This window comes from Athene noctua, chromosome 3 (assembly GCF_965140245.1).
Source record: "Athene noctua chromosome 3, bAthNoc1.hap1.1, whole genome shotgun sequence".
Lineage (NCBI taxonomy): Eukaryota > Metazoa > Chordata > Aves > Strigiformes > Strigidae > Athene > Athene noctua.
Window position 1 is genome coordinate 77,841,457 of NC_134039.1, and position 26,704 is coordinate 77,868,160.

Consider the following 26,704-nt stretch of genomic DNA (forward strand, 5'->3'; position numbering starts at 1 on the left):
TCACCATCCTAACAGAAGCATTGTGTCACTCACTACTCTGACTATTAATTGGCTGCCTGGGACAAATGGACAACGAAGGATCAAGTAATTGTTCAAAATTATAAACTGCACCATTTACTGTACATAAGAAAGGCACTGTTTGCTATTTACCTCCACTGCCCCTTGGTTTAATGCAACACAGATTCAGATGGTTCTTAATAACTTTAAATTGCCTTTAAATTATAATTTCATCTCATTATTTTGTATTTGGAATATCTTCTGCTCCCACCTAACTTTAGAAAAATGAGCAACTATGCAAAGCCAGTGTCTTTGAAAAACAAGTTTAAATCAGCATTAATCTTTATTTTTTCTCTGATTTATTCCTACATAATTAGGCAACATTTTTCTTAAACATTCTTTTTAAAAATATCCTGCAAAAATAATGAAAAAGTTTAACAAAAATATTCTTTTTCGAACATTCCTTACCAAAAATTTGTAAAGCTGATTTCCTTGACTGAATAAAATTCTTTTTCTTTGCTGTTCCAAGACAGAATAGAAACTGCAACGTGTAAAACCTGAAAGAATGAGCTGAGCAGCCACAGGTCCATGCTACCTTTAGCTTCCTGGATGATATAATTTCCTGCTAGATGCTATATTGTGTATGGTTTTTTACCCTTTAAAAAAGAGGAATAGCATAACTATTTTTCATATTTTTCAGAAATGTATTGTCTCAATAGTTGCTATTTTGGGAAGAAGTGCTGTCTTGTTTCAAGTGATGACTGTGCAGGGACAGAGAGAAGAATGTATAGATCCAGAAAAGGAAAAAAACCCCACAACCCTAAGATTTGAAGGATTTTTGGTGCAAAGGGTGAAATAGAGAAGATTTTCAAGTAACTGCAATGCTACATTGCTCGTTTCTTTGCATTAGTAGGATAATAAAACTGCTGAAAACTTGTAGTACTCTACATTTCTTTGAGAGACCTATTTTAAGCTGCTTAGTTTAAAAAAGCTTTTATAAAATATTATGACAATGAAAAACCATCAAAAGAGCTTTATTAGTCAGAGTGCATGAAATGAGTTTCAAAGAGGAGGAAAATTTGCTTTTCTGAAGATATATTTATGTACCACTGTTGAAAGCAAAGAACACTCAATGGTTAGTGATTTTAATAGCAGCCATTATACTATCACTGCAAAGTAGAGTTCTGTCTTATATCATCCAGTTTTAGGTTGTGAAGCCAGAAGTTCAGATCCCCATCAGAAATTTAACTGACAGCAATACTGAAATGGGCTACAGAAACCCACTATCTATCTGACTGTGGGTTTATGCAAGTGGGCAATGTACCAACAGGAAAATGAGAGTATGTCCCTAAAAAAAGGAAAGCAGTTTACACATGTTGTGAACCTCATCAGTGTTCCAAGCATTTTATGAAAAAATGTGTTACTAAGCTGAAACTAATTTCAGACTTTGCCGTGTGGAAAAATTAAAAATAAAATAAATAAATAAAATTAAAAAATAAACCCTGCCTGAAAGTATGTTACTGCATGTGAACTCCAGTTAGCTTTAGGCTGCTATGGACAACCACCATTTAAAGAAAATGAAGGTATATGCAGAAACAGCCTATGTGAATAATATTTTCTCTTATGGAAGACATGACAAACACCACACATACAAAGGAGTCTGTTTCTTATTTTAAATGTTTGGAGATCAATGGGTGTTTTTATGGATAACGTGGGTCTGTGTAAATAAATATGCATTACTTGAAATATTTAATACTTGCTCCTTGAAAATCTCACACAAGTATTTGTATGAGGAAAGAAATAATTTAAATGGAATTTGTTTTCACCTGTGCTGAAACTAAATTCCTATAATTACTTCAGAGATTATATAAAAGATTGCAGTCTCAGTCAGGATATTTGATGAGTAGAAATGAAGGTGTTATATTAATGCATGATCATGCATTATACTTATCTGTGTTTACATTCATATTTAAATGTTATTGTATTCTTCTCTATATTGCTGTACTTCAGTATGTGGGAGGACAAAGACTTTTGCCAGGTCACTTAAAAACCTGCTTTCTCTTGTACAAGATATTAAGTAAGATTTAAGTACCAACACCTTAGTTATTCATAAGCAAGCTTTTCTTACTTTTGGAAATATGACATAGGCTCTTACGTCACTCAAGGATTTTGAGAATATTGCTCTTTCTATTACCTTCAATTTGAGGACATTTGCCTTCGTTAATTATATCCTTCATTTAAGGAAATACTTTTATTTGCTTTTGATAAGTATTTGAGGTAAACAAAGCCACACCTTATATTGTGGTCATACATTATACCACCAGTCTGACCAGCAACAGAAGTCACATCTTTTACCATCTTCTCCTTAAATCATTCTAATGCTTTCTTTAATGCTTTGAGTAGGTATTTGATTTCAATTAACAATTACTATACAATATTTGTAATATGTATACTCAGTCTCCCTCCCAAATTGTAATTATCTTCATTTTATTACTTAACAAAAACCTTAAATTACTAAATATTCAGTTTAATTTATTTTTTCTCCAACTCTCCATGTAGAATTTTCTACGTGAAAACTAATCATTCCAACCTTGAAAAATTCCATTTCATTTTGGAGAGTGATCCATTTCCTGTAATTATTTTCACTTTGATTTCAGCTAGGTTATGAAAGAGATAAGGAAAATGAAAAATTGTACAATCAGCTGAAGTCTAGACAGTGACGTTAAAAGGAGTGTATTAGGAAATATTTAATAATACGTGTTTGCTGGCAGCTAGCAACCCATGTTTTGATGGAGGGAAAGGAAATACTTATTTGAAGAAATAATAATTATAAAGATTCATTAATTTATGTTACGGTATGACTGATAACTCTGTATAACATTGTATGATGCTTGTTTGCTGATCACAACACTCATTCTCAATCTATCACAATTATTGTCTGGCACATCTCTTTGTATTCCTAACTATTTTTAAATATCCATTCGTGACGGTTATGAGTGCAATTGCATAGTGATAGTTCTTCAAACTGTAGAAGGGACTTATAATCAGCATGGAATTATCTGATGATTTAGAAATGTTTCTTACTGTATATTCTCTAAGGCAGGGCACTGAATTTTACAGGAGAAGAATCAATCCCACCAGTATTTTAGCACTAGATACAAGCCATGGAAAGGTGTGGAAGGGAATCCTATTCCTGAACACACTTCTACATGTCAAGAGAACAAAATATACAACATATGTGGTGCTCACATGAAGCTTACACACTTATAAGCACTGCACAGCATTCTCAGAGTAAGGGAAAAGGAGGAGATCTGCAAATCAACATGCTACCTAAAGGCAAATTTCATCAAATAATGGTCAAAAACCTGACATCAAAGATATTAGGAGATTTTCTGTCACAAAAATCTCTGTCCGAGAAATCCCAGACTATGATCATTAAACAATTTAAAATGACCAAACAGCCATTGAATGTCCAACATCGAAGCACTCTTAGTTACAGCTCTGTGAAATGTCACAGTAGAACCTTAAAGCAAATTAAGTGAATTGAAGAGACTTTCTTAAATTGAAAGCTCAGTTTTCAAATATTGCTGAGACTGACCAAGCCTTTTCACAAAACCCAGAAGACCTAGGGTTTGTACTGCAGCTAGACAAACATCACAGGTTGTTTTTTTTTGATCCTTTCACTGTTAATGAGCCACCATTGTTGGACAGCACTGCTTACCATCTTTGTCGGAGACATGGACAGAGGGATTCAGTGCTCCATCAGAAACTTTGATGATGGCACCAAGCTGTGTGGTGTGGTCAACACTCTGGAGGGCAGCGATGCCATCTAGAGTGACTTTGACAGGCTTGAGAGGTGGGTCCATGCAAACCACATGAAGTTCAAAAAGGCCAAGTGCAAGGTCCTGAACATGGGTCGAGGCAATCCCAAGCACAGATACAGGCTGGGCAATGAGTGGATTGAGAGCAGCCCTGCAGAGAAGGAACTGGGAGTAGCAATGGATAGAAAGCTGACTATAAGCCAGCAATGTGTGGTCACAGCCCAGAAAGCCAACCACATCCTTGGCTGCATCAAAAGAAGTGTGGCCAGCAGGTCAAGGGAGGTGATTCTCCTCCTCTGCTTTCATGAGACCCACCTGGAGCACTGTGTGCAGCTCTGGGGCCCTCAACATAAGAAGGACATGGACCTGCTTGAGTGGGTCCAGAGGAGTCCATGAAGATGATCAGGGGCTGGAGCACCTCCCTGTGAGGACAGGCTGAGAGATTTGGGGTTGTTGAGCCTGAAGAAGAGAGGGCTTCAGGGAGACCTTATAGCAGCCTTCCAGTACTTAAAGGGGAACCACAGAAAAGATGGGGATGCACTCTTGATCAGGGAGTGTAGTGGTAGGATGAGGAGTAAAGCTTTTAAACTGAAAGAGAGTAGATTTAGATTAGACATTAAGAAGGAATTCTTCACTGTGATGGTGGTGAGGCCCTGGCACAGGTTGCCCAGAGCAGCTGTGGCTGCCCCCTCCCTGGCAGTGTTCAAGGCCAGGTTGGACGGGGCTTTGAGCAACCTGGGCTAGTGGAAGGTGTCCCTGCCCATGGCAGGGGGTTGGAACTAGATGATCTTTAAGGTCCTTTCCAACCTAAACTGTGATATGATTCTATGATTTATGCAGATCTACATGAAACAGAATGCAATACCCAGCAAACTATAATGATTGTGTACAACAGAGCACCTCTGAAGTAAATCTGAGCTACTGCTTGCTAAGGTTAGATGTGCAGATTGCATGAGCAACTATGCAAGTTCCTGTGTGGGAAGGACTTTTGTCCATGTAAAAATTAGTATCTTAATCTATGTTCCTCTCAATGAACAAGAAAAAATAATAATGACATTTGAAGTTAGGAAGATATTACCAAGGTCTGGGTGTTGTGTTGGACAACTATATTAAAAGCATTAAGAAATCTTTTCTTGAAAAGGTCTAGTTATTCAGGGATTTTTTAAGTACTGAAAGATTAAATGGCCTTGAGAATTGAAGTTGAAAGTATCAAGAACAATGCACTAAGAAAGGCAAAAAGATTTAGGAATCTGTACTTATCCATTCTATAAAATATATTTCTTAATTTAAACAAATGGACTGATCATAATTTTGCTCTTTGTCTTTTTCAAATTGTAAAAAGTCAGTTTAAAAGAGCAGATGGAGAAAAAGAGGACTCAGTTGCTTCATACTGCCTCAGTTAACTCTGTACATCAGAAGAAACAGAGACTTCCACAAACCTCTTTCCAGATGTGAGTTAAATCTTTCTATAACAAGGAAATTAAATATCGTCTAAATGTTTTCATGTGATTCATATTTCAAGTCCATTGCTGTAAATTGCTGCTAAATCTATAAATGTATCTCTACATTTTATAAATATTTTTGAATAAAAAAATGTTAGGACCTGTGTTTTGTGTGAGCTTGCATGACTTTTGGAACAATAAGTGACAGTGATTTCTGCAGTAAATTCAGCAACTTAAGTCTTAACTTATTCCCTCCCTGTATTCTATTATAATTTTTTTAATTGCCACGTCTGTACTTATGAGTGTAATCCCCACTTTTACGAGCAGAAGGGATAAGAAAAGCATACTGATATAGCAAGCTCTGTCAGAGGCAAGAAAATAGTTTCAAATTTCCCCTAAATTTGGCAAGATTTGACAGGGGTTCACAGAATTGCCAGAAGCACCAATCCCTTCACAGTAAGCACTGCAGACCATACAAATAATAAAGCAGCAAACTGCTCTGAACAGTACTACCAGTCACGCACCTGCTCCATGGAGATATTTTTATAAATGACCGTTTGATTCCATTCAGGATTCAAGCTTTTCTGCACGTACTTAGTTCTCCGCTTGTACTCAGCACTGAATTTGAACAAAGGAAGGAAACATTAAATTACCGATCTTTTGTTTTGTTTAGTTCTAATGCAAAAAAACACCCAAAAATCAAAAGCCTGAAAAATAAATGAACCGCATCTCCCATTTCTGCAACAACCCAGGTTTACAAGAGGACAATAACAGCCTTTGAGGTATTTTCTTTATGTTTTCCGGACATGGTCTTTTAAAACATCTTCTCCTGACTCTTAAGCAGGCTAGCTCTGCCTACAACTGTTTCAACACAAAGCATCAGTCAGCACATGCACACATGCTTTGTTCTCTCACTGTAGGTGTTGGGCTGTGATTATAAATTGAAGTGATAATTCATTGATTTCTTTTCCAAGACCATCATCCTATTAGCACTTTGAAGTAGCATGAATCCATTATATTTATAGGTTGCAGACTCTAATTACATGAATCCCATCTCACAAGAATGTTTAATGAATGCCATGGGGTAACTAATATCCTGTTAATGATAGGGACAGTAATTTCTTATCGATCCTCTTCTCTACCTATGCCTCTAATTGTACGGGAAACAAACATAAAAATGTATCAAGCTCATGATTGTTTTTATCAATAGCCAAGAATAAAAATTTTGGCTGCATAATCTGCTTTTAAAAACATTCGGTAGTGCTTTCTATTGTGCTTTGCATTTCCTGAGTATGGAGAAAGCAATACACTAACCTTTAAGAGAATATGGATTCATCTATCTCTTTGAGCTTTGATGTCAGATTTGCTTCCGTTCCAATTTTAATTTAATATAAATTTTAATGGACATCTCAAAAGAGCTGGGTAGGAGAACATGAGATGCTTTTGATACTTTGAAAACCCAACAAGGTACAAGGTAAAGAACATCTTTTTGCCAGTCTGCAAGTCATCTGCCCTTTGTCTTCTGTTCTAACCTCTCATACGTTAAAGGACTTATATGCTATATCTATTACTAAATTAAATGTGCCCAGGACTGTTCTCCAGCACGGAATGACCTGTATCTGCCCTACTAAACTCTCTAATGGTTCCCCTACATTATTTTTTGGTAGTGGGCTGTCCTCTTGATTCTCATTTCTGTCTTTTGATTGAACTGTGTTTTGGTTCACACTGTGGCATGGTCTCAGAGCTAATGAACTAGATTCCTTTCATATGAGATTAACTCAGAATATGCACTCCAGGGACTCATTTAATCATCTCGTTACTAATGGTGTATCATGCATAATACCAGATTGGGGCAGGTGTGAATTAAGGTTATGTGAAAGACGCATGTGGATTACTAACACATATACGTCAGTGTTGGATTTTCAGCACAAGCAGTTTCACTCTACAAACTCAATTCTGTTGTGCAGTGCTCCCATCTAATTATTCTGTATTGTCTAGTGACCTTATTCCCCAAAAGGGTGTGGTCATATCCAAGCTGCCTACTAGACTAGTATCTTTTAATGGAAGTTTTTTTTGCTGTTACTTTTTGCTCTAGTCATTCTATGCAGTTCCATTTATTTTCTTGCAGAACATGCTGGCCACAGTCTTCCAGTTTATCAAAAAATGTGAAGGGCATTGAGACCAGTGAAACAAAGTGTATGTCCACCTCTGCTTATGAGAAGAAAGCAGCAGCTCTCTACTGTTCAGTCAGCTGTCAGCCACAGCATACAATGGTATATTTTGGAAAAAAAAAACAAAAAACAAACAAACAAAAGAAAATTTTTTTCTTATATGTCAGTAAGAAAAAGATGAATTAAAATCTAGGGGGACCAAGAGCATGTAAAAAAGAAACTCACATAAAGTTATTTCTTTATGCTTATCTTGGAAGGAAAGCTGAAACACAAAATATGAATCTTCTTGGAAACTAGATTTTGATGGCAAATCCTATTCAGTGATGCACTTACATTTTTTAAGCACCTCGGTAGACTTCTTTTCGCACTCTCTGGTCTGAGAAAAGCATCCCCATCACTCAAAGTATTAATGAGATTTGACTGACCCATATGGAGACAGGGGACATAGGCAAGTTACAGCTGGGCTGGCAGCATCTCTTTCTCTCTGGGCTTACAGTACTTCTCAAATGAACACTTATTCTAATCAACTATTGATGAAATATTAACATATCCAAACTCCTCCTATACCCATAGTAACCCAGTTACTTCTTACCTTTACTAAGCTAGGATAGTATTGTATAGCTTGGGCCTGTCTAAATGTCATATGATCTGGGTTTAAGGAACTGATATACTTTCATCTTTTTGAAGAAAGTAGGAAAGGACCCTTTGTGCTCTCAGCCAAGGAAATGACACCAAAACATTCCCTTTCCTTTCATGGATTTCCTTTTGCAGTATTACAGCTTCATCATCTTTTCAAAGTTTCTGATTCTTTTCAGAAATATGTGAGAAGGTGATTCATGAAGTGTTGAGTCTCAGAGCTGGCAGTGACAAAAGGTAAACGTGTTGTTAACATGGTAACTCAAGTATTTCCAGTGAAGTCTGTAAAGTATCTGTATCTAAACTGGCAAGGGTGGTGTTAGTCCACATCATGAAACATATGGTCTGAATCTGTTGCAGAGACCATGATCACTTCTAAGGCGGTGCAGACCCAGGCTAAGCTGGATGACAACTAAAGGTTTCTGGACCTCTTAAGAGAGGATCTAGTAAATACATTAAATTAATTTCACCAAATGCACCTTCCCCCCAACAATTATGATTAATAGACGGAAACACTAGTAAAATGCATCCATTAAACCAGTCTATACCTAGGATGAAATAATTTCCATTTGAAATTCATAGTATGCTGTGTTTAAAAATAGAAACGGCATTACTCTTTTATCATTTTGCTATGCTTTCTTAATTACAGTTTACTAATACATAATAAAACTTAAAGTACAATGAAAAAATGTAATAGAATAGCTGAATATAAAATGTGGCATTTAATCACATTCATTAAATAATTTTATTAACGAAGACACAGACTGGTGATAGAGAAGGTGTCTATTGAAATTCATCTGCTGACTTCTTTGGTCAGGTTTCTACTTTTAAACAAATTTAGAATTTGGGCTGAATTACTATTCTTATGTACTTAGACTGGGCTGAAATTAGCATATCTTAAGAATGGAGTTTTGCCTTATATTTCCAATTCCAGGACAAACAAAGCACTAGTAATTTTAATAAGTAAAAAATCAATTTTGTTTATGCCATATAACCATCTATATGGTCAAGCAACTTTAAAGCCAGACTGGCAATTATCTAGAATTATACTGGACTTTAATGTCTATTCACTGTGCAAGGCATAGAGAGGAAAATATACCATTTCATTTCCAAACAGTGCCTGTTTCTCTTGGTGTTAAGACCATCCAGAATCTTAATACAAGTTCACTGTAAATTATTTTGCAGCTTTCAGTGAGTGAGAATAAATTTTTAGATATCTCTGAACTAAATTCTTCCACACTTCGAAAGAAATTTTGATTGTCATCAGAGTTTGGCCCTAGATATTACTGCATTGAGGAGTGTTAATTACTTGTTTACAGTTCCTTCTGACCTGGAAATGGGATTCATTAGAGAATGAACAGTAAAACCATGCTGCAATTGTGTGCCATCAAGACTAAAGAGAAATCTTTACTTCAATGCACAGGTTTATCATATCATGCATGCATACAATCACTAAAGAATAAAATTGGAACATAGTACACTCTACCTTGCATTTTGGACAACCATGACTTGTCTGCATACCCAGCATTTACAGAGTTAGGAACACAGAGGAAGCAGTGTGAGAGAAAATGAGAACAGACGTGAAAGAAAATGTGAATAATGGGTAGTTTCTAGTATCAGATTCAAAGGAAATAGATGCATTAGGAAGAATAAGAAGTCTAGCATGGACTAAACTACAGATAAGAGACATTTAGTAGCAATTCAAGTTTTTGCTTTCAGAAACAAGTTTGGCACTTTTGAGAAGCTCTTAATTTTCAGTATTCCCTAAAGTGTCAAGTTACATGCAAAACTGTAACATTGCCATGTTTTACATAATGAACCCAAACAACACTAAAATCCAAATTCCTCATAACTTGGTAGCAAGTTCAAACCTATCTTTGTCTCTGGCTTAGACCTCTGCAGGGTCTCTCTAATTCAAAGTCTTATTTCTACATCAGTGAATGTACCTGCAAAATTCCCCGTAAAATTGATTTGACAAGTATTATATAAGACTCATAGGTGCATTTAAAAAACCCTCAAGGTTTAGGACCTGTTCCCATTTTATTCACTAATAGTTTTGGGCCCAGTGCCACTGAACAATATTGAATGCTCTATTGCTGGAATTAGCAAGCTACAAAAGAATATGCCTGCCTTTAGCTGTACCATTCATGTGCATTTAGCAGTGCTTGCCCATATGCCAAATGCTGAACTGTGACCTGAGCATCCACTTTCCTGTTACTTTGAATAGAACAGAAATACAGAATTTTAGTTGCATGGTCCTAGCCCAAGAGTCTTTTAGGATGAGTGTGGTTACACAAGCAGAGAATTTTGCAGGAATTTGTTTTTGCATCTAAGGTCTGATCCATCAGCTTAATTTTAAATATATTTGTTGTGTCACTGAAGTGAACGGGATTATTATAACCGTGTATACTTATGGATATGTGTATCATTCTGCAACTTAAGGGCACAAAAAAGTTATAATAGTGCTTATACAGAAACATATATTTTAAAGTAAACACTAATGAGCTATTTGTAATTAAAGCCTAAAGAAGCAACGGTCTGTGAAAAAGTGATTAGTGGTTTGTATAGTCGTTAGATACAAAATTACCAGAATTTGTAAAACCACATCTTAGCTCTTAAAAAAAAAAAAACAAAAAAAACCCCCAAAAACGCAAAAAGAAATCACATCGAATGAATGTTTTCTGTCTCATACTTCTCATCTTTGGTATTTTACTGCAACCTTAAATTTATCTCAGATACTGTAATTCTGCATATTTGCAAATCTGTCCCAAATTCAGAATGTTTTGATCTGAAGCAACTGTTCCATGTTAAGCTTAGCATGTATCTTTCTATACTATAAGTATACTGTATTTCTATAAGTACTGCATATATTTAGTACATTTCAATAGAGTCTGTTGATCTTTTAATACATATTTTTACATTTATTAGAATTTATAACTGGAGACATAATGAAAAAATCTACAGGAATGATCATAAAGTCCCTGAGGTCACCAGTCAAGTGTGCACATTCTCTGGGGAACAGGATCTGTCTCTTAAAAATCCAACATTCTTCCTGGTGCTGCACCTGGATTTTCTATAGCAATAAGTCTCGGTTCTGTTTATTAGTGACAAGTAACAAACCCGAATTAAAAGAAAGTTCAGGTTAAAATTTTTCCAACACTTACCCTCTCCCTGGAAGCAGATAAACTTTAACAAAGGGATCTGAATAGCCATTGTTGTCTCTGGGAGCGAGGTTTCTAGCCTGAAGGATGTGGATGATAAGGTTGCCAAGGTGTTTGTCATAGTTGATTTGAAGCTAGAAAATGCATTAAAACACAGTAAGATTTGTTATTTTTAATACCTAAATGATTCAATACCTCTCCTAAATCCCTTGAATGAGTTTTAGACTTTTTACTTCATTGGACCTTGAAACAAAATAAAAAAAAAAAAAGGGGGGAACACCCGTATTTATCTATTTCAATCAGGAAAAAGCAGATGAAATTTGAAGCCTTGGTATTATTCTGAGTAATAGCCAGCTTCTTCAATAGGAATCACACAAATTCTGACTACCTGGAGCACAAGCCTGGGAATGATGTTATAATACTGTGGAAAGACCCTTAGTACTAGTATTAATTATGGAAAAAAAAGAGACAGAAATCTGTAGGAAGTTAGGCTTCATTTATTCTGCTGCTCCAAGTTCCACTGTTTCAAATAGCTAGAGTGGACACTTTACATAAGAGATAGTCACAAACTTGGCACTGCATGGAAATAAATACACTGAACTATGAGAAACACATAGCAGTCTCTGCTTAAATGTAAAGAGTATGAGAATTTCTGAAGTAAACTACAATAAGTGCCCAAAGATTAAAAGTCAGAAAGGATTTCACAACATTTTCAGCCCGTTCACAAATAGTAGCTCTTTCCCTTCCATTTGTATTTCACAAGTCAACATTAAAGACAGAAGCAAAAATCAAGTACTGACTTATATCAGTGACATTTCAAGGGGTTGGAGTTGAGTAAGAAATCAGTTAATGGAGATTGTTTCCTTCAAACTTATTCATCAGAAAAATTGCAGCCAGTAGCACCAACAATTTACGCAGCAAAAACTATGTATTTACCTGAATTTCTCCAGTGATTGGATGGGAAGCAGACTTTGCAGTTTCTGTGGGCTGCCAGGTTAAAATAGATGAATAAATATACAGGCACACACAAATATACATATACACATATTGGAAATAATAGATTTTAAAAAATAGCTTTTTAAACAATTGTTATTTATACTGCTCTATTGCCATGCATTTTTAAAAACAGTTTAATTGTCTCCAATTTGTATGCCCAAAACTAATAGTTATGGTATTTCAACAGCACTTAGAGTCCATCCCAGTCACTTTGATCAGCCTTTGTGCAAGTACAGAACCAGACGACTTGAACACCAGTGTTTACAGTCTGAGCCGATTGGTCACGCAGGCAGGCGGGGGGAGAAAAAGACATATAGCACCATCCACATCTAACAAAAGTGAATGTTGCAAAGAGAAACCAAACACCGTGTCAAGTACAGCGCAGCCATATTTCTAACGAAAGGCAGTTTAAATAAGAGTTTTGGTGAAAGAAGGTGGAAAGAATGGTACTAAAACTTAGTGGTGCGTACAAGTGGATTTCACAACTGCAATCCATCTCATATATTTTTTGCTTTATTCTGTGTTTTCTGATAATCAGTTCAGCTACACCACTTCATCATCAAATTCTTCTACACACTTTCCATGATACAAAATTTAAATTTTCTGTCCTCCCATTCAGTATGCTGCATAATCTTGCCTGTTCCTCTCTAGGTTGCTGACAAAAGCAATAAAATCCTCAGTGGCTTTTTTTTTTTTTTTTTTCCCTCTGTCTTTTCTTCCCTCCTGTTTGTTACTAGCTGGAAAATGATACCACCATTTCCTTCAAATCTCTGGTCTCACTGTTCTGCTAAATGGTGGTGCCCTTGAGCCACCCTGGACCTACCTCTAATCTGTAAACCATCAGTCAAGCAAGAAAGCTCTCTCTGGTTCAGTAGCAGGATTTGAATATTTTTGCATTCTCTCCACATCTGTTTTCTTGGTTGATGCAGCAGAAAAAAAAGGATGCAAACAAGGACAAATTTACTGTTCTCTGAAGACTGATCTGGAAGTCATCTTTTCCTGCTTTTCCAGATGTGACCAGCAGCCTGACATACTATTCTGTGTAATTAGGATTTCTTTCACTTTCTGAGAAGAGTAAAACCCATCTGTCTCTTCTGTGCTGCCCTACCCTCCAAGAAACCCTTAAAGACTTTCTCAGGATGTTGGATATGAATTGTTTTAAATTAGGCCAAAACAGTGCCCACATCTCCTGGACTAGAGCATGAAGTTAGGGTGATGCACTACCCTTTTCAGGTTTGTGATGAAAAAACACGCCCTCAATCACCAAGATCTTCAGACCAGAACTAACCAGAAAAATCCCAGCCAAACTCTACCACAATGAAAACAAAGGAGAAAACCAGCCCAAACCTGACTGTTATATAGTTATATTCACTGTCTTGCATGGCCTTATTTGTGTTTGTTTTACATGCTTTACTTTGACTTCTAAATGTGTTTCTTCAGGAACATAAGCTTTTTCAGAAAAAAAGTTTATTTTTCTGTAAATGCATGTGCCTCTCAGAAATAATTCTCATGGAAAATTTTAAAATCGGCTTTTCTTGGCACCTTACAAAGTTTTAAAGAAGTGCAATCCCTTTTACAGCTAAAATAGGTCATTCTTAGTTTATAAAATGTTCTGAACCTTAAATATTTTAAATTGATAGCAAACTACTCTTAAAATTTGTTTGGTCCTTGAAATAATATTCAAAGAGAGAGAATTTCATTCCCTTTGCCAAAGACGAAGACTTACCTCAGCATCATGCAACCTTTCAAAGTAAGGCTTAAATGGCTTACATTTCTCATACTTTACCTCTACAAATGGATTTAATTATACATTAATAGTTCTGACCTCAGTTTGTGCTAACACTGACAACACCAACAATGCCACAAAATAACATGGATTACTTAGTTGTACGTCTACTTGTCTGTAAAAATAAATGTTCAGTTTTATGTTTCTATAACATTGTTAAATCTCTGTATTAATTTACAAGGCTGTAACCCAGCATATTAAATATTTTATTTATTCTCTGATGTTAGCTGATTTAAAACTGACCATTAAGAGCTACCCAAATATTTAAAAAAAAAATAATAATATTTTAGGCTGAAAGAGACCTCTCAGTCATCTGATCTAACACCCAGCTCACAGCTGAGCCAACTTTGAAGCTGGATCTGGACTGAAAGGCAGAGATGCAAATAAGTATCTTTCTTCATCAGGGCCTCAGTTTGAAAGACTAATTTGAAAAGAAGGGAAAATATTTCACTGCTGACTTCTCTAGGAGCTAAGGGATCTGATGGTTTAGAAAAACAACCCATTCTTCAAGATACAAAGCCAATTAAATGTTTCTATACGGCATTTATATCCTGATGTAATCTGCACCATAGAATGATCATGCATTTACATTATAAAAGAAACATGTCTGCACAGGATATAGTCAAGTCCCTGCACACACTCACACACCCTCTGTAATAGCCAGTGCCAAGTGCCATCACACCTGCTGGAGAAGGCTGTGATTACCATGTTGTGAAACTTGTTAATGTCAGGCTCTGATGCTGTACAGTCACTCTCTGTCGTAATGGGACAAAGCATTAAGTATGAGAGAATCAGCACTACAGAATATCAAAGAAGCTCCTAGAACATTTCTGGAATGTAGATTCTATACAAAAAGCTTTAAAAAAATTACTTGCTAAAAATAAGAACAGTTGCAAAACCAAGATCTAGATAGTTCGGATTCTTTCTTAGTCTGTCACGATACTTTAGCAAGGTTGCAGCCTGCCTAGAAAACCTGTCAGACCAAGGCAAAGAGCCTTTCCAGAAAGGATGAGCAGTAGCTTTCTTTTCTAAGAGCGCTCAACATCATTATAAACTTGGCCTGAATTCAATGAACAGAAACTATACAAGTCAACAAGAGCTACAGTTGTTATGAAAGAAATGCCTCTCAACATTATTTTCAGAAATTATCAAAGAATGTTTTCAATATTTACCTGAGTAGTTTTGACATTTGCATCCCTTACATAAAGGCATTAGCTTTGGTAATTTTTTGTTTCAACTTTATAAGCCTCCAGCTGAATTTTCATAAAAGATTACTAAATCTTCTGGGAAGCAGGAAATGAAATTTATGCATGTAACTTTAGGTGAACTGCTACAGTGCCAAAGCTGGGAACCCAGTCTTCTCATGTGGACAGAGAGGAGAGGTCTCTCCAGGAGAGACTGCATGTCAAGGGTTTATGGATCTCCATACGCTCTGCAGTGAATTTAGGTGTGATTCATCTAACCAAATGACAGAGCTTTCAGTGTAGATAGTGCCATCTGCACTAAGAGCCCCACCCTCTCCTTTCCATGAAATGCATGCACTTCAAGGGCAGGTTTCATGCACTCTCATGAGTTGTACTTCAGAAGTGCATTATTCTCACTGGTAAACATAAAACACATGGCAAACTAGTTCATACGTAGATGTATACCAAGTAAGGTCTAATGAAACCAACTATTCATCTGACGATTAGGCAATTCTGCCAGATCCCTGAAGTTAGGTGCAGTAAATTCTGAAATATGGATTTAAATTGTGCCTCATAGACCTGAATTAGTTCATAAAAGTCCATGGGAATCGTGGCAAGAGAATTACTATCCAAAACAAACTGTTCAATAAATAGAGTTTTTGAGTTTTTGCTAAATTGCTGTATGAAAAAGATTTTTGTGTTTCCTCTCACATGAAAGTTATGTAAGCATATTGAAGAGTTATCTGAAATCAGCAGGAATCATTTGCTGGTTTTGGTTTGTACAGAACCTAACGCATCTGTAGTTCAAATCATAGTTACAGCTTCAAAAGCATAAAATTACAAACATAATAATAATGCAGTAGGAACCTGACAGTCCCAAGAAGGAATAAAGACACGGAGAAATAAATACCTAGAAAGCACCTTATTTGCAATGTGAAGCTTTGCTGTCAATAGTAAGACAGTGAGAATCTGGGCATTCTGGATAGCAACCATCTTTTTATCTTGCAAATTGCTTAAGTAAATGCAGTCTTCGCAGGATTGCTTTTCACTTCAGGTGTTGACTTTTTTGACACAAAATGCAAAAATGTGACAGATGACTTTATGATCTAGTTTCTAGTTTCAACCGTGAAAAAATGCTACTAAATTCCCACTCTGCCCTTTCCAGGTGTGCAGGTGGGCACACAAGGAGAAAGAAGTTCAGTTAAGAAATGGACAGGATGTGGCAAAGAAAATGAGAAATTATGCTTAAGAAGTTCACAGGAATAAGCTAGTGACAAAATACATTTTGATGGTAAATTTATTTTTCATTCTTTCCCTGGTTTTCAGATAAATGCTTAATATTGCTATGAATATTCATAGCTTGTAACATTTCAAACAGTAGCTTAGTACAGAGAGTGAAATCATGGTCTTAGTAATAGCAGCTGCTTCTGTGGAACTAGTACCTCACCATCATGTAGGATGCACTGAAGAAGCAACTGCAATGAAGAATGAAAAGGGCAATTATATTGTTTAAAACCAATAATATTGAGAAATCTATTTTCAGAGAGGGCCCAATATTTTATGACCTTCAATAAATTACATAATCTCTTTTCCTTGTGTCCAAATTCTGTATCTTAACAGTAATACTCATCACTGTCACGGAAATTAATTCATCAATATGTGTTGTGATTTCTTCCCACACTAAGGAAGATAAATAGGCAGTTTCTTCTTGTCATCAAAATGCTATTGCTGCATAACTGAGAACTTCCTTACCTTGCTGCTGTGCCGCTTTTTGCTCACTGAGGGAGAACCAGGCTGACCAGGACTGGGAACAGCGCTGGAGGTGGCAGAAGTGGTTCCAGAGTGAACATGAGATCCTTTCTCCACTCCTGAGGAAGCAACCAGAGGCGACTGCTGTAGAGAAACCTTTTGGAGCTCTGCAGCCAGCTGCTTGGGATCAACCCCTGGGGACTTCGCTTTATCTACTGGATTAAAGTAAGAGAGCTTTGTATTGATAATTGCTAGCACATTCAAACCCATCTTGCCATGGTACAGGGCCAGGACAAGGATTTTTACAAATTGTCATATAATCTTCTTGTATACTTTGAAGATGCAAAATGGAAACCTATAAAAAATTGATGACTCCCCCACAACATCAACATCCCAAATCCAATCTTTCTACTCAACCTGCTTTCAACTAGTGTTACTCATCTCATAAGCTTTCTGAGAAGGTGATTCTCTAGCTGAAGAAAAACAGGCCTTGTTGATCATGCTGAATCATACCCAGAGCAAATTACAGTTTTAAAGACTGACCTGTGCTAACTTGCACTGTTTAGAACTGGTCCAGTTTAAACAAGTATCCGAACTTTGTTGTAACAAGCTTTAATCTCAACATTTTTAAACAACTGGACATTCAATAAAAATGAATTCTGGTCCTGAGATAATTTATACAAAATTAAAAGAAAAGGAGCTCAAAACTTTAGCACAGCCAATTAATCAAAGCAGAATAAAATGAAAACAAATGAAGAGTAAAAGCCATGATTCATCTCTCCTTATTAAACACACCTATGTGAGGCACAACAGTAATTACACTGTGTAAAATGAAGTATTTCTGACTCCAGATTAATAAAGCACATATATAGGAGCACAGGGTTGACAGCAGAGGGCTGCAAGGTCTGGGCACAGGGTGATAGCTGAGGCCCCAGGGATAGCAGCAACTTGCTGGTCAGTTACTGACAGTGATGCAAACTCAGGAGATGGGCAAAATAAATCTTAGGGGCAACAGAAGAAACAGCGGACAGGAATAAATCATGTGTAGAGTGCACAATATCTGGTCAAGTCACATGCAATGCCAATGCAGAGCTGCTGACTTGTGAGGAAAGCATGAGACACCCTAGAAAACGTAAAAAAGGCCCCAAGCAGATCCTGGAGCAAAGAAGAAGGAATCACAACATCATCCACATCCCAGCAAGGGGGAGTCAAAAGCTCTCACCACAACCGTCACACTCTCCCAGCAAACTCCTCAGGACACTTGCTGACTCGCTGCAATGCCCCCAGAGTGAAAGCTCTGTCTGCAGGGCCCAGAGAAGTTGCCGAAGTGGAACCATTATGCCACAGCTTTCTGTGGCACGTATAGATAAAGGGGTAACTAGTCGGAGGTTTCCCCTGGATAACAAACATTAGCTGCCACATTGTTATAGAGATTTTCTTTATATTAATTAGATAGCGTAGACTGTGTCACTATGGGTTGCACTGGGCTAATAATAACAACCAACAATAAATGCTTGGCTTTGTATATAAGGTGTGGTCCCCTTTCTGCCATGGCAAGATTTGGGCTGTAACACCTGAGCTTACAATGCTAATATCCTAGTTTATATCACATCTAATTTTCAGCTGCTATCTGGTCCTACAATAGCAAAGCAACAGCTTGTCGCTCACCTGCCCTTATTGGCTCATGCAGCTCCAGGTGCTGGGGATGCTCAGAGTCTGAGAGCATGTTCAGGTCCCTAAAGAAAGCAATGAGAAGCCTGAGACAAAAGAAACTCTTTCTTCATACCCTCATTATTGTATTAAGTAGATAAATGAATAGTGGTTCATGACAGAAAGCAGCTCCCAAGCATGGCCCCTTCTTAGCTGATACATATTTGCAATGCTGTTCAAGAGCTGAGAAGTTTCTTTTAAGGTGAAATCTTTAATGGATTGAATGCAAATTTATACGTTTCTCATGATGCCTAAATGACTTTCATCTAAAGGATACAGATTTCATTAAAAGTCAAGTTAGCGCTAAATTACCATCATTTTCTAACCCCAGTAAATTCAGTGAACTGTATGTGTACCAATGAGCGGAGATTGTGGCCTGACAATGGAGATATCTTTGTTAATAAAACATAATTACCAATATATGCCTCAGTTTATCTTTCCTTATGACTTTAGGAAGAAAAAAAAGAACGAACAGACCTCCCACACTCACAGTGAACTCTTGCTAATTATTACATTGATGCTTTGTGCTAACAAAGGTTCCACCTTAACAACTGTAAATTAAAAAAAAAAAAAAAAAAAAAAAAGCCATGAAAAGCCAAAAAAATGGAAACAGAAAGATGGGGAAAAACTCACAGTCTTACACATATTTCTGCTTCCCCACTCTGTTGAATAATAATGCTCTGGACTTCTTCGTAAGTTTTCCCAGTCAAGGGGATGCTATTCCATTCCAGCACCTGCATTCCTAAGAAGGCAAAACAGCATGAGGTCCAGTGCTCAAATTTTGACAAAGGCAACAGATTGACTGCTTTGACAAGAAGATTTGATGTGACATTCAGTGAATGTTGTTTAAATGACACACTACATTAGCTAAGCCCTTTCACTTCACACAGATTAGACTGTCGAGTATTATTGTCCCAGGAGCTGTAACTTACCTGTTGAAGCAAGACAGGAGATTCAATCCTTTCTGATTCAAACTATACATGCACTCTCCACAATCTGGGTTGCAGGATATTGAAAAACTTTTTCAATATCAAAAACATGCACACCTACCAACATGGCAGGAAACTACAACTTTTTCTATATCAGACATTTCCTGGCCAGCCATGGTCTTGGAAGATAACCGTTCCTTGCTGTTAATAAGCTGAGCCACAAAATGGGGCTAAATTTGTGAATGTGATACAGTAATTCAAATACATTTTCTCTACTTTTTCACATAAGAAAATACAAGATGAATGCAGTTGGGCTAACTGATTTTAAATAAAAAATGTACCTCCACGTTTCAAACATCAGCCTGGAAATATTTAGGTTTAAATTTTTCTGCCATACCTTTTCTCATGAAAAAGTGACAAAACAGCTGAACATAGTGCATTGTGGAAGATATGAACAGAGCTATGATAGCCAGGCTGAAAAATATTGAATACTGATCTAATCTGTTGTGTCTTCCAAGCATTCCAGGACTGAACCAGGAAACTCAGTATGGAGCAAGGTATTGCTATAAGGAAGTTTTATGCTCAGTATTTGGAGAGTCAATCCCTCTATAAATCATGTGAGGTATATTCAGATGAGAAATATTTTTTTTACAGTAAAATGCTTACAGAAACCAAACTGTAAATTCGTATCTGGGAGCTACCACTCAGGTTCTGAGAACTACATTCATATTTTGAAGTAGTTAGTCATAAGGATGACTCTAAAGAGATTACCTTCTCACTTAATGTACAAATGTCAAAAACCAAGCCTCAGGCTTTAACAGAAAAAATTGCTCAATGGGACAAGATACTGAATTCTTAGTAGTCCACTAAAAGCAAAGTATTACAAATCGTCTGAAAAACACATCATCCACACCGCAAGGAAAACCACAAACACTTATCTTGCTACCACTTACACAAATAAAACCAAGTCTTCATCTGGGTCATATTTTTATTTCAAAATCCTGTGCTGTTGCATATAACAAATGGGAAAAATAATGAAGTGAAATGTGGAGATAAACTCATAGGAAAACATGTCGTTAAATAAAATATGATGGAATAAAGCAGATGAAATTATAAGACAATGAAAGAATATGAGAAATAAAGACTATAAATTTATATTACAAATTTTCCATAGGATTCCATGAATTAGGATTTGAAATATCAGATTTGCTCACAACTTTTGTCATTAAGAATTTATCATTTTGTTTGAAGAAGTCTACAGAAATACAAACTGCGCAGAATGACAAAAAAGTGGTGCTCAGAAGGCAGTAAAGTCATTTGCTTACTGCCAAAATAGATTTGTCTTTTCCTTGAATTCAGCCCCTTTCATTTACCAGTCATCATTCAAAACCATTATCTTGCTTTTGCTTGTTAGAGCAGATCTGGTTTTAAGTTCTGTTCCTCTGGAATAAAGCAGCAGTAATTATTAATAAATGTAGCTCCCCTTGATTTTCTGCCATACAAATATAACAGCATGCACTTTGTCTTTAGAAGGCCTCTAGAAATGAAGGAAATGAAGTTATTTTTGTTTTCCTATCAGTGTGGACTTTCATAATGCTATCATGGCATAGGATATTGAGTACAACAGTACGAACCTCTTGAGCAAGACAAGACAAACCACCACTTATATCTATTGGCAATGAACAAGAGTAAAACTGGAAAGTTTTAGATATTTGAAAAAGTGGTTACATTCCTTTTGTAAAAAAAAAAAAAAAAAAAGAGCTTTGTTGACAAAATGCATCCAGCTACTATCCTAGGTATATCACATCATGCTTGCATGGCTTCAGAAGAAAATTCACCACAGGAGCAGTAAGGCTATCATCAATGACTTGTTTTAATTTAAAAGAGCAGCAGGAAGAGCCTTGCTGGGTATCACTGCAGTGCTGGGATTTGGAAATCAAGTCTCGTTTCCACTGGTGAGAGTTTCACCACTGCAATGGCCCTGCAGTCACTCACTTGGACAGTAAGGCCAAGCACACATGAACAAAACATCAAACTGAAAGGAAATTGAATCTTAACAGCCTTGGCTCAAACAGAGATCCATTTAATCTGTCAGTACAGGGCTATTTTCTTTTTATTGGCTGCCTTGTGGATTCATGAATGTTTAAAGTCAAAGCAATTTCAACATGACTTAATTGATCTGACTGATAGACTTGGGGTCTAAGAAAAATTTTTAGGCAAGAAATTGATTTCTTTCTTCTTAAGGAGTAACTGCTAAATACCTTTTGCTGGAAAAAAATAATGTTACAAAAAAACCTTTAGGTGGAATTTGAGACTAATCAATAAAAAGAGAAAAAAAGTATCAAGAAATCACAGGAGACCTGTGATAAAAATCTTTTTTGCCTAAAACCCAATCACATTCTGTGACTGGTCTTTGGTAGTCAGGACATGTTATTCACATTGCCAGTACTCTGTATGCTTTAAATCACATTCAGTAGACAAAAAAACAAACAGGAAGATGAGAAAACTTACATTGCTCCATGACAACTCTGCTGACTGAGGAAGAACTAGTAATTGCCCCAATAATGGAATCCATAATTTCTTCTAGCAGCTTTTTATTTTATTTTATTTTTATTGGGATGGCTACATCCCACATTGATGGTGAGCAACAACTTATTTTTAGCAATATCAGCTCCCACAGTCACCAGATCAGCTTTGTATATCAAGACCTCCTCCCTGTTCCACTAAGTGTGCTGACACACATGATTTGCTCAGTCTTTTTGGTATCTACATTATGTGATATTTAGAACCTGAAATCAGAAGAAGTTTATAATTTTCTACTGATTACAAAATTATTACTCCAGAGGGGGAACTTCATACATTAGTAACTGCCATGGAGATATCCACATTTAGCTAGATTAATACCATCATTTCCCTTTAAAATACATGCTACAGTCCTACTGTATTGAAAGAGAGAATTGTGTTCCTATATTCTTCCATATGCATCTGTTACTGGCCACAGTTGGAAATGTTATCAAAATCTAAGTGTACCTTTCCTCTGACACAGTATAGCCATAGTGTTCTTCTTTATAAGTACCAAACAAATTTCTCAAAATCTCCTGTATTTTCTGTAGTTGTTGCTCTCAGTGGTTAAACTAAGAGCTTGCTCCTGAAGGGAGGGTCAGTGCTTACACTGCAGAAGTGAAGAAGGTCCATGTTTCATCAAAACCCTCACGGGAAAGAGAGGGTGGAATTTTGTTGCATTGCACTATATTGCCATACTTAACACACACACCTTAATGCTGTTCAAGATTACCAGGCTCTTTTCAGCAACTAGTAAAGTGTTAACATTTATTGTTTTTGTTAAGGCATGAGTAGGCCAAGTATCTGTTAACTGATAAAAATAAAACTTGAGAACTGTAGAACTGATTTCCTTTTTCTTACATTTTGATTAGTCATTTGACAGCTTGTGAAATGGAAGCTAAGTACTGGTGAAACTTGAAATCTGCTTTTAACAGTGGGGAGTCAGGGGCTGTTAAGAAGTAGCTTCTATCAGCCCAGGGATTAAAGTACATGAAATAATTACCTGGGGTCCCTGGGGAGCATTCAGCATGCTTTGTTGATCCTGGAAGATCTGTGAAATTTTGGGGAAGATAATTTTTTGGGTAGAAATTTTTAACAGTGTGGAAAAACGATGAGTTTGGATTCAAGCCTAGGGCCAGACTTGAGTTTACATCATGTACAAATTCTCAGGAGCCTGAATAAACCTGTTTCCAAATATGAGGAGCTAGCCTAGTGAAACTTGCCTGGACAGACCACATGGTCTGAACTGGTAATCTGCCGATAATTTAGCTCATACCAAACAACTCAGCCCTCTAATTGCAGACTAATTAGATACATAAACATAATTTAGTGACATTCTTGTCTCCAAACAGGGGAGAGATGCTTTTGAAGGATGAACCACTTGGTGGATAAGGATTTGGCTGGATGGTCACACTCAAAGAGTTGTAGTCAACAGTGTAATGATCAAGTGGAGAGCAGTAATGAGGACATTCCTCAGGGGTCAGTATGGGGACTGGCACTAACATCTTTGCTGGCAATATGGACAGTGGAATTGAGTGCACCCTCAAGCAAGTGCACTGATGACACCAAGCTGTGTAGTGTGGTCAACACTGGAGGAATGGGATCCCATCCAGAGGGACCTGGACAGGCTTGAGAGGTGGGCCTGTGCAAGCCTCACGGAGTTCAGCAAGGCCAAGTGCAAGGTCCTGCACATGGGGCAAGACAATCCCTTGCACAAATACAGGCTGAGTGAAGAGTGGATTGAGAGCAGCCCTGTGGAGAAGGACTTGGGGGTATTAGTGGATGGAAAACTGAAAATGAGCCAGCAATGTGAGCTTGCAGCCCAGAAAGCCAACTGTATCCTGGGCTACACCAAGAGAACTGTGGGCAGCAGGGAGGTGATTCTGCCCCTCTACTCCACTTTTGTGAGATCCCACCTGTAGCACTGTGTCCAGCTCTGGGGCACCCAGCATAAGAAGGACATGGACCTGCTTGAGCACGTCCAGAGGAGGCCATGAAGATGATCAGAGGGCTGGAGTAACTTTCCTATGAGGACACACTATGAGAGTTGGGAGGTTGTTCAGCCTAGAGAAGAGAAGACACTGAGGACACCTTATAGGGGCCATCTGGTACTTAAAGGGGCCTACAGGAAAGATGGGGAGGGGCTCTTCATCAGGGAGTGTAGGAATAGGACAAGGGGTAATGGTTTTAAACTGAAAAAGGGTAGATTTAGATTAGATATAATGAAGAAATTCTTCACTGTGAGGGTGGTGAGACACTGGAACAGTTTGCCCAGAGCAGCTGTGGCTGCCCCCTCTCTGGCAGTGTTCAAGGCCAGGTTGGACGGGGCTTTGAGCAACCTGGGCTAGTGGAAGGTGTCCCTGCCAATGGCACAAGATTGGCACTAAATGATCTTTAAGGTCCCTTCCAACCCAAACCATTCTATGATTGATTCTATGATTCTATATGTGGATTAGCTGTTAGAAAAAAAATGCTTATATAATAGCAAGGACTCAGTTGGTGTTGCTCCCTGTTTAGTCTTGTGAAATGTTTTATAGCTGCTCCATTGAGAAGTGCAAAATCCAGCTCACTAATAATATTCTACTACCTGTATAAAATAAGTTACTTTTTAATCTTAAATATTTCCATACATTTACAAGTATTGCAAAATTGAAGACGGTCTAGAGAAGTTGTGGAGACTGTCCTTGGAGAGTACAGGACACAGCCCTGGGTAACCTGCTCTCACTGACCCTTCTTAGAACAAGGAGCTTGAACTAGGTGATCTCCAGATGTGCTTTCTAGACTCAACTTTTTTGTGATTCTGAGGGGAAAAAGTCAACTTTTGCTTTATAGAATATGCTAACTTTTTATCCATATATGCTGTAGCTCTATGTAACAAAGAAAGCAGAAATAGCCTATCCTAGGGATATTAGGTCTGCACTGTGATGTCCATAAATAGTTCAGAGTGCAGTTTCATGAATTAACTGATTTGGTCTAACTGAGGAATAATGAATAATTGTTCCTTATCTCTTTGAACTCCTGTATTTGAGTGGGTACGTGCTCAAAATATTTATCTGTTTTTTCATGAGGAGGAGAAATATTTAGTAGCAATGAAAAAGTCTGCAGTATCAAACGATCAGAAATTAGTTCCATGGATACTGTTGAAATCTGTGTGTGTCTAAATGTCATAGCTTCTTTTAAAATATTGGTTTACATTCAATTTTAAAAGTTATATATAATTATATCCTATATCATGAATAACAGTATTTAGGAGAAACTTAACAGAAACAATTATTTGTTCTCCTTTCTGTCACAGGTACTTTGATGTAGTTCGTTTGGGTAGACTCTGACTTCATTAAGTACCCAACTAATCACCTGTTATCCTATTTAAAACGAGACTATAAAAAAGATCTGAGAGCTGATAAAGTGAATCATTGTATTATTGCCTCTTTTAGGAGTTATGACAAAGAAAAGATATCTAAGACAGATTTACAGAGATTGATCAAAAAATACTATAACTATGGTATTGATCCAACAAATAACAAAATACCCTTAATTTTCAAACTATTTCTTACCCCTGAATTTGCTATGCTATGGTGATACAGAACCCTTGACACTAAAATTGTTGCTTTTAATGGTTAACAGTGAAGGTTAGATGATATGGTTGTGTCAAATGTATTAACCTACAAGCATTTCAGGAGTGGATCTCTTTAGTGCATGTACAATCCATGTTTATGGCCAATGGTTTGAGAACTGTTTTTTCAGAGCTGTTGTTCAAGGGCTGTGGCCGTGAACACTCCCTGCCACAGAGCCAGGCACTGATTCTCTTTCTACTTAATGCTAGTTTTAGGAATTCCATTAGCTTTACTCCTGACTTGCACTAATGCGATACACTGATGCAAATGCTTTTTTAAAAAAATCAAATTATTATATACTGGCTGTACAATAGATTTGGACCAAACTTTGCTCTGTATTTGTGTACATCAGGAGTGACACAGAATTTAGAAATTTTATATAAATGACAGCTTCCCTCAAATGCCAGTAGTAGGAGTGAATTAGAGCCACAGCCTTGGAGTATTTATGATATTGTGTTTTCATATTCAGGAGAAACGCACACTGCAGGACAATACCAGATAAATGACTACTTTTTCTCTGAAGTGAATTTCATACCAGGGAAGCTGTTTGACTTGAAAACTTGAATGATGTATTCATCCACAGAAACAACGCAGCAAAGTTGCAAATACCCTATGCTGGTGCTTCAGAATATCTCATCTTAGACCCAGAAAACCTTCTTCTAGATGCCTTCTCCTGCAACTGGCAAGTCCTTGGCTTTGCACTAAGATCTTGTACACTTTTATTTTCATTTACTCCATGGAATCATGCATTTATCGATTATTTAGATCCCATGACCTCACATAGAGCTGGTTGGAGAGGGTTTGTTCCTACATCCTACAGTCATGAGAGAGACACTTACTAAATGGTATGAAAAAGCAACTGAAAGAAGGGGAAACGGAGCAAAACAAAGTGTCAATAATGTCTTTGGGGTTTGGGTATGGCCTGGATTTCAAAAGGCTATAGTGT

The 26,704-nt window shown here is 37.1% G+C and overlaps 1 protein-coding gene across 11 annotated transcripts in view; it reads right to left on the reverse strand.

Moving 5' to 3' along the window:
- Positions 1 to 26,704, reverse strand: part of PCLO (piccolo presynaptic cytomatrix protein) — a 393,494-nt gene that overhangs the window by 66,707 nt on the left and 300,083 nt on the right. For 9 of the 11 annotated variants that reach the window (XM_074903436.1, XM_074903431.1, XM_074903430.1 and 6 more), the window contains 7 exons: positions 19,287 to 19,395; positions 18,612 to 18,679; positions 16,947 to 17,158; positions 12,165 to 12,215; positions 11,232 to 11,362; positions 9,554 to 9,580; positions 5,785 to 5,878 (listed from right to left, as the gene is read on the reverse strand). In XM_074903436.1, coding sequence (XP_074759537.1) covers positions 5,785 to 5,878; positions 9,554 to 9,580; positions 11,232 to 11,362; positions 12,165 to 12,215; positions 16,947 to 17,158; positions 18,612 to 18,679; positions 19,287 to 19,395 — 692 coding nt within the window. The remainder of the gene's footprint in view (positions 1 to 5,784; positions 5,879 to 9,553; positions 9,581 to 11,231; positions 11,363 to 12,164; positions 12,216 to 16,946; positions 17,159 to 18,611; positions 18,680 to 19,286; positions 19,396 to 26,704) is intronic. The other 2 variants (XM_074903432.1, XM_074903429.1) reach the window with 2 other exon arrangements.